General features: G+C 45.4%; 1 protein-coding gene across 4 annotated transcripts in view; it reads right to left on the bottom strand.

Annotated features, from left to right (window-relative positions):
- Positions 1-4,093: 4,093 nt before the first annotated feature.
- The window catches only part of Mrpl22 (mitochondrial ribosomal protein L22), a 33,966-nt gene continuing 29,538 nt past the window's right edge, over positions 4,094-8,521 (bottom strand). For all 4 annotated transcript variants that reach the window (XM_005376208.2, XM_005376209.2, XM_005376207.2 and 1 more), the window contains exon 8: positions 4,094-4,380. In XM_005376208.2, the coding sequence (XP_005376265.1) occupies positions 4,169-4,380 (212 nt within the window). In that variant the 3' untranslated portion in view covers positions 4,094-4,168. The remainder of the gene's footprint in view (positions 4,381-8,521) is intronic.

Here is an 8,521-nt window from a genome sequence, read left to right as displayed (position 1 = left end):
AGTTGTTTAAGACCGCGCTATCTGTTCCCAGGGTCCTGTCAAGTGTCCAGCAGGCAGCACAGTGAGCCTGCGGTGGCTGATCTGTAGCCTGTCTTTCACGTTACAGTGAGCTCCACTAGGCAGTGGCTGCACTCCATTCACTGCCTGAATTCTCAGATCAGGCATTTATGCTGTCCTGTGAATTCTGTTGTTTAAAAAGCTGAACATTTAAAAAAATCTATCATATGTTCCAGGTCAGGGTAATGGTTACCCCTGGGGAGTAGAAAGGGGACGTGGCCAGGACTTATGAGGGAGGATACTATGAATGCTATTTCCTGACCTGACGGCAGTTACTTGGGCATGTGCACCAGATGACTGCTTACGGAGCTGTACGTCTATCGCTGTTGTGCTTTCTGAAGGGGACCCACTCCAGCGATAATGCTTAAGTAAAATTCTTTGAAAAAGAAAGAAGGAAATTACAAGTGTTTGGAGACTGCCATTAAAAAATAATAAATATTAATTTCTGCAAACGTGAAGTTAAACTTCAAGTGGAGTCCACATGCTCTTTCACGTCAGAAAGCACGCTTTCAGCCATGAAAGCTCAGCAGACATTATGGAGGCACGCGTTAGAGACTGTATCTTGTCCCCAGCCCTGGACTCTCTGCCTCGTTCCCACGCTCTGCTTTCTGGTGCCATGAAATGCATGGCTTCCCACCTCTTCCACCATGGTATTTCTGCCTCGCCACAGGCCTAAAAGCACTGGGGGCAGGTGACCATGGACTGAAGCCTCTGAAACCATGGGCCAATAATAAACCTTTCTTCCTTCACGTTGTGTCTTCACACGTATTTTATCTCAGCCACTGAAAGCTAACACTTCAGCTGTTCTCTGTACCACAGGCACAATGGGAAAGGATTTATTCACTAAACCTATGGATGTAGAGTGCTTAAAACAATATCAAGTACACAGTAAGTGCTATGTGTTAAGTATAACCACACCCTATATACACCAGAAGCAGTTCTAAATGAAGGCCTAAAAAATAAAAAAATTAAATAAATAAATAAATAAATAAATAAATAAATGAGGGGCTGGGGATTTAGCTCAGCGGCACAGTGCATGCCTGGCAAGTGTGAGGTTGTGAGTTCGATTCCCGGTACTGGAAATAAATAAATAAATAAATAAATAAAGGCAGGCTTGACCTTAGATCACAAACAAATTTTCTCCATTAGAATCCAGGGTCCAGAGAACTGGGGACATAGCTCAGTAGTAAAACATGTGCTTAGCATGCAATCTCAAGAACAAAAAGGAAAAGAAAAAACCCAAGGTCAGTTTTTTCCTTACCTTTTTCAAAATAGCTTCCGTGGCCTGAATGAAGTAGTATCTTCATATACATAATTTATTGTTATGGTATTCATGTCACCACCTGCTTTGTTTTAGTCATAGCGGAGGAAGTCAAAACTTCGAAGCTACGGTAAGAAGCATGGAGCATCTATGCTAAAAGAGCACAGAAGCCTCTGGTCCAATCATCCTGCGATGTGCAAATCACTGGGCATTTGTTAACAGGGACATGAGAAATCTGATGAAATTAGCCTGAGAGCAGGGCCTAAGAATCTGCATTCTAATAAATTCCCCAAGTAATTCTGGAAAGACTGTCCTCAGAGCAGAGCCTTGTTTCATAGATGAAAGGAGGCTGGTGAGGAAAAAAGACCTGCCCAGTGTCTTCTCTTGGTTACAGAGCACATTAAGGACTAGAACCGTAACGGTCAACCTCTTAGAGACTGAGTGCCCAAACTTCAACCCAAAACCCACTTACTTATTGCCAAGTGCCAACACTGAAATGAAACCTGAACGCTGAGGTTTTAGTTTAGAAAACCTGTTATCCAGTGCTCGTCTGCTAGGGTGACTTGGCTTGCATGCCGACAGACAGGGCTCTGTATGCTCCCATAGCACTTGTGCCATAGGTTCGCCACCCCTGGACTAGAATGAAGGCTCCCTTTTCCCACAGTGGATTTATCCTTTGTGAGCTCGGCCACTGCTGCTGGAAGGTGGGGCCGCGTCAGAGGAGGAGGTCACTGGGGGCCTGACCCGGAAGAGCATGGCGCCCTCCGCACCCCTCCCGTGCTCTGCTCCCTGGCTGCTCCGACAGCCTTCCTCCGCCCAGGCTCTCCCACCAGGTCTGTCCTGTCTGGGAGCCAGCTGACCACGGACTGGAAACAGGAGCCAAGTCATTCTCCTTTTCAAGCCATGGGTATCGGGCATTTTGTCGAAGTAAAGTGTCTGAGACACCTGGGAAATAGGTTAACTGGAGAAACACAAAAACACAGCTGTTCGTGTATTAAGACTGCAGAACCAGGTACTTTGGAAAGCTAGTTTAAATCAGCACCGATATTTACACACTATGTGACTCTGATAGTTATTAGAATTTCGTGTTTGAGTTTCTTTGTAAAGGGCCAAAATAATACTTGCACTTGCATACTTACACTTTTGTATTTACACAAAAATACTAGCTTACAGCTCGGCAAATGAAGTCCCAATAGTGGTAGGTACTCTTAAATGCCATCTTTTTTTTTTTATCTGTTTGAGACAGGGTCTTTCTATGCAGTTCAGGCTGGCCTTGAGCTCACTTTGTAGTGCAGGCAGACCTCAAACACAACAATCCTCCTGCCTCAGCCTCCCAAGTGCTGGGATTACAGGCATGTGCCACCGCGCCCAGCTTAATTGCCACCTTGAACATGGATTCTTCCTTTGACTAAAGGAGTGTAGTCAAAACAGTCCCATAAAATAGAAAAACCTAGAAATGCTTGCTTAAAACCAAGTTCTGAAACTAGCCCCTCACACCACCTAGTGAATCAAATCATTGGGCTGGGACCCAGAAATCTGCATTAACAAGTAAGCACCCCAGATCTTTCCTTCGCCTTTCTAGGGTGAGACACAGACGTAGGGCTGTGGACGGAGGTTCCTCTTGTCACCACTGAGGGCCAGGTGGCGGCGGCGAACCCGCTAACAATTTTCCACTTGTAAGAGGAGAGTGAGTGCCACCTACTGCCTTATTTTAGAATGCAATGCTGAGGTTCCTCTGAGTCCTCTTCAGTACTGTAACTGACTTCACCATAAGACATGAATCAATCCTAAATTAGATATGCAAATAACAGAAATCATTATTGCTAAGAGACATAAAAATAGAACTAATTTAACTAGAAGAAAACTGTCGAAGTTAAAGTGTTTGCAGAGCTTTAAGTATCTAGGAGATCCTGTAATTTCAAGGTACTGCTACCACAGTACAGGAAGATATAAACCTTTATCCACTGGCCTGGGCCCACAGTGGAAGGAGAAACGGAACCACTGAATTTCCTAAAACACTGCAATGAAATAATAGCAGCTGTGGACACCTCCGCAGTCGGATTACTCATCCATCCCTGTCCAGGGTGAACAGGTCCCTAGAATGAGGCACGCGCGGATGTACCCCCCCCCCCAAAGAACAACTCCAGAGCCATATATCTGGGCTCAGGGGGCTAGCTGCCTTAACATCTCCAGTAACCTTTTATTCAGCGAGACCAAAGGAGGCAGCCCCGGAATTGGGGCGATCTCAACAGTTTTTGCAAGGCCAACACAACTCCGTTTTCATAGCAATGAGACTTGACCAGTAAGCCATCATGTTATCTTCCCTAGGGCATATCTCAGAAAAGCATCTAGTGTTGTCTCCGGGGCTAACAGTGCTTTTGCTGGACTTCCTCCAGAACCCAACAACCATGGCTTGGTCAGGCGTGAGGCAATACATCTAAAGAATGTCCTTCTCCACACTCCACCACACCCTCCCCTTGTTCCAAGAAGAAATGAAGTGGACAGGACAAACTTGCTTCTCCTGGAACACTCTAAGCCCCGTCTGGTACCCAAACTGCCACTGGCAAGACAGTTAACATCCCTTCAACAGGTGTGCCGCAAAGCCTGTGAATTACAGTCTCTCACTACGTTTCAAGCCGATTTCCCCATCCAACTTGCAAATGCATAAAAATATGCCCGGAGGCTTTCAAAGGAGATGGCAAAGCCTTATAAACATTCATATAAAATGTGCAGTTATACATCATGTTTCAATAATTCAATGACAAATCATAAAAAGTATCTGTCTTAAATCTTTATTTATTTTTTTTTTAAAAAGGACAAAATATATACACCGTGAAGTCTGAACCCCCATCACAGCGTGTGAATGATGGTCCGGCTGCGGAGCTGCTGAACATACTCCTTAGCATGGTCTACGGCTGTCTTTGGTGGCTCCGGGGGAGGTGGGGGTCCTTCCACCAGCTTCACAAAATAATGGCAATAAACCTTCTCCATGATCCCAAAGCGACCTCTGCCGTGGTAGCGGATGCCTTTCAGGCACTGGCCTCGCCCGGTCTTGGACTCAGCTACAGAAGGAAGAAAAAGATTAGAGGAAACAGCCATTATCCATGACTACAGCTTGGTCAGTGGAGCAAGTTCTATCCTTTCCCCAGCGAGACCTGACGATTCCATGAGCTCACTGTGCACTGGAGCAGGCGCATCTCCAAACAAGTATCATCTGAGCCCTAAGAACCATGTCCTATTTTAGGAGAAAAAAGAGGGACCAAGACTGGCAAGGCTCTAGCTCCATGCAGTCTACCTTCTAGAGGCGAAAGACAGAAAATCCAGTCATTTCGGTTAGCTGCAAGTGCTAGCAATACAGTGGATCAGAGTGACGTGACAGACACCGACAGGTGGTGGGGGCAGTTTCACACTGGGGGTGTTGAGTGCCTCCTGGAGGAACAGACATTTGATCCAGGACCAGAGCGAGTGTCCGGGGACAGCAAGGGCATCCCCAGTGTAGGAAGGTTTGTGGCTTGTTTTAGGAAAAGGAAACACAAGGGTATGAGCAGCACCACCAGGAGAAAGAGGTCAGAAGTGAGGACGGGGAACAGACTACGCGGCCAGGGGAAAGAGTTCTGATTCCATTCTAATTGTGAGGACAAGGCACTGGAGCACACAGTTCCCGAATGCGGCTCTCGGTGTTTAAAATCCAACTGAGACCCCTTGTCTCGACTCTAACACAGCATACTTGAAGTGGGCCTGGAAATATAACCCGAGCAAGAAGTCCCACCAGAGAGTCTGACGCACAGCCAGCTTTAGGAACTCAGCCGCCACGACTGTGCTCTCAGCGCCCGCCCTCATTGTGCACATCCAAGTCCAACCTTGAAAATAGGAAGAAACCTTTCAAAAAGTACATGAGAAATCTGGAGGCCTCTTCACCCATAGTAAATCAAAACAGTAGCCACCTACTATTTTCTAAATGTATATAGTCGGTTACTTTTGGAGTTAGCAAGTCTTTTCAAAAGATAAAATGTGCCGGGTGTGGTGGTACATGCCTATAATCTCAGCATTTGGGAGGCTGAGGCATGAGGATCACTGCAAGTTTAAGGCAAACCTGGGCTACACAGTGAGTTTAACGCTAGCCTCAACTACAGTGAAACCCTGTGTCAAAAAAAAAAAGTAAAATGTATACACTGCCTACCAAACTAATTCAGTGCCCCATGTCAACTTCATCTTCCCGGCACTGCGGAAACGGACGTAAGACTTTCCAGAGAGAAAGCAGCATTATACAAAATGGTTGATCAGGGAGCGCCGCCAGGTTCCCTGGATGAATGCGCGGGAAAGAAACCTAAAAGAGTGGTGAGACTGAGAAGAGGGTAGGAAACTTCTAGAAAAGCATTCTACCAGCACAATGGCTGCTTCTATCTGAAACTGCTACTCCACCCAACTAGAGGAGCAATCTAGAAATCCTCTGATACAGGAACATCACTCTAGTGAAAGAAAGAAGTATTAAAACTAAGAAACTGCCAGCCGTGATGGCACCCAGCTGTAATCCCAGCATTCCAGAGGCTGAGGCAGAAAAATCGCTGTAAGTTCGAGGTCAGCCTGGGCTACAAAGTGAGTTCAAGGCCTGGCTGAACTACACAGTGAGACTGTGCCTCAAAAACAAAAACAACAAAAACTAACAAACTGTCTGACACTATGTAACCTGTCAAAACACAAGGAGCAGCTCTAGCCAGGTCTACATTAACTCCCATTTTCTTTCCACTTCTCCTGAATACAAAGTACAGAGATCTAAGAGAAGCAGAAGATCAATACCTGGTAAAAATGCAAGTCATGATCTCATCCTAAAGCCTTAAAGGATCATCTGCCTATATTAACAGTATATAATGCCATCCTCTTTTATGTCAAAACAAAACCTTAATTCTTCTGAAACACCGGAATTCTGTCACGCTGTAATGGGTACCCCAGCACGGCAACGCCCATGGTGTGAAAAGGTTAGTCTCAGCTTGGGGAGGTAGCAGACACCGACATTTTAGGAGGTGAGGCCTCATGGGGCAGAGGGGTGCTGGTGATTGAGGGTGCACCCTGGTCAGGGACTGTGGGGCCCAGTCTCTTTCCACACTTTCCAGCCCCAAGGTGGATGACGCTATCACCATGATGTGCTGCCTCATCACTGGCCCAAAACACAGCAGAGTACATCAACCGTGGACTCAGACCTCTGAAACTGTGCACCAAAACAAACCTCTCTACAGGGTTAATTATCTCAGGTATTTGTTACAGCAATGGAAAGCTGACACAGTGCTCCAAGATGGGAGTGAAAAGAGCATAGGTTTCAAATTGGCCGCTGGTCTCGCATCTGCCAGTCTCTCCTCCTCTAATCCTGTATGTTAAGGGTTGCAGACTGCTTTTGTATGTGGAAACATTTCAGTTAAAGTGATGCAACACACAGAAGCCCAATATACAAGAACACTGCTGTGTGGATCTCTTCGCATTGAAACAGGTGAGGGAAGCTTCCCAGCTGTGCCCTCCCTCACTCAAAGGATGTTCCTGAGTTCCTGCTGGGCATCGGCCCTCTCCAGGGACCCAAGGGTACAGTAATGACTAGGACACCACAGACCCCACCAAAAGGACCACAGAGCACAACTCTGAAACTACTGCTTATAGTTAATAGTCATAAACACCTCCTTGATAACATAAATCTCTGGCCCCAAAACTTCCTGTGGCCCCTCCTCCTCAATACAGTTTGAACCAAAAGCAAAAACTTGCCGTGTTTGGTTCTTTACAAGCTGAGCCCCACCGGGTCCTCCATCCCATCTGCTCTGCACCCCTCATCCCGCACTGCGTGCCACACAAGCACTGGTCAGGGCGCTTCGCGTGCCTCTGGGCACATGCTCTCCCTGATGTGAACATCTGTCCTCCTGGACATTCCTCCAGATCCGCAAAAGCCTGTACTCAACAACCAATTTTCTCTAGAAAATCTCCGCAACTACTCTAACCCACACTGATCTTTTCTACACTTCAACAACACCATTTATCTCTATTACTCTTCATTTTGGTCTCAGATCATATGCTACTTTTACAGGTACTGATATTTCATCTGTAGAAGTCACTTCCTCAACCAAACTTAGAACTATTTTCACATTGCCCCGTAAGTTCATGATCCACAAGGAACAGAAACAATCTTTAGAATGTATCCTCGGCTAACTGGTATTATTTTTTAATAAGAGAAATTGGAGGAAATTATTCAAAACCTGACACAAGTTTCCAAGTTTTCCAAATGGATATAGTACTAATGATGTGCACGGTTTTGGTCCAACTTAGAATAGTTTATGTATCCTTCTAAAGGAATACTACTGTCAAAGAACAAAACTACATGTGCTAGATGTTTTAAAAAGATATAAAAGATATATCATCATAGTGGTTGAATGCATACTGAAGGTAATTAAATAGTTTTTGAAGGAAAGAAAATACTAAAATATCACAAAAATGGAAATGGGGCTGGGGATTTAGCTTAGCGGCACAGCGCCTGCCTGGCAAGCGCAAGGTCGTGAGTTCGAGTCCTGGTACTGGAAAAAAAAAAATGGAAATGACCTATTCTCTAAAGATAATTCCCAAAAAGGAGCATGTATTTAAAATACCACCAATGCTTCCTATTACTATTGTCTAAGTAAATGTGAATCTTGAGAATTTAACATCAGAGGGTCTCCCATCTACATCATCACTTATAGCCCAGACGACAGATGTACAAAGTTGATCGATTGCCTCCCCTAAAGTGAATCATTCTAGATGCCATGAATCACTAAGCAGTAACACAGCTAAGTAGTAAAACTGTCCACTTGCTAAGGCCTATTCACAGTGTCATGAATTATCACTGTACGTTTAGAAGGCAAATAAACTTTCAAAATCTGTAGTCATCTAACACCAGCTTTAGACTGATGATAGGCACCTGAATGAATCACCAAATCTGAGAACATTTGGTACCAAAAAAGCATTTCCTTTAAAATGCCTTCACTCATTTCAGGGTGCTAAAAGAGCCATTGCTGGGGCTGGGGATTTAGCTCAGCGGCAAAGCGCCTGCCTGGCAAGCGCAAGGTTGTGAGTTCGGTTCCCGGTACCGGAGAAAAACCAAAAAAAAAACAAAAAAAAAACCAAAATGACTGTGCTGTTGGGTGTGCTGGCACACACCCATAACTTGAGCACGTGGAGGCGGCGGGGGGTGGG

The sequence above is a fragment of the Chinchilla lanigera genome, unplaced genomic scaffold (assembly GCF_000276665.1).
Source record: "Chinchilla lanigera isolate Chin_1 unplaced genomic scaffold, ChiLan1.0 scaffold00007, whole genome shotgun sequence".
In the NCBI taxonomy this organism is placed as follows: domain Eukaryota; kingdom Metazoa; phylum Chordata; class Mammalia; order Rodentia; family Chinchillidae; genus Chinchilla; species Chinchilla lanigera.
The sequence above is the reverse complement of the archived record's forward strand: the minus strand, read 5'-3'. Positions and strand labels throughout refer to the sequence as shown.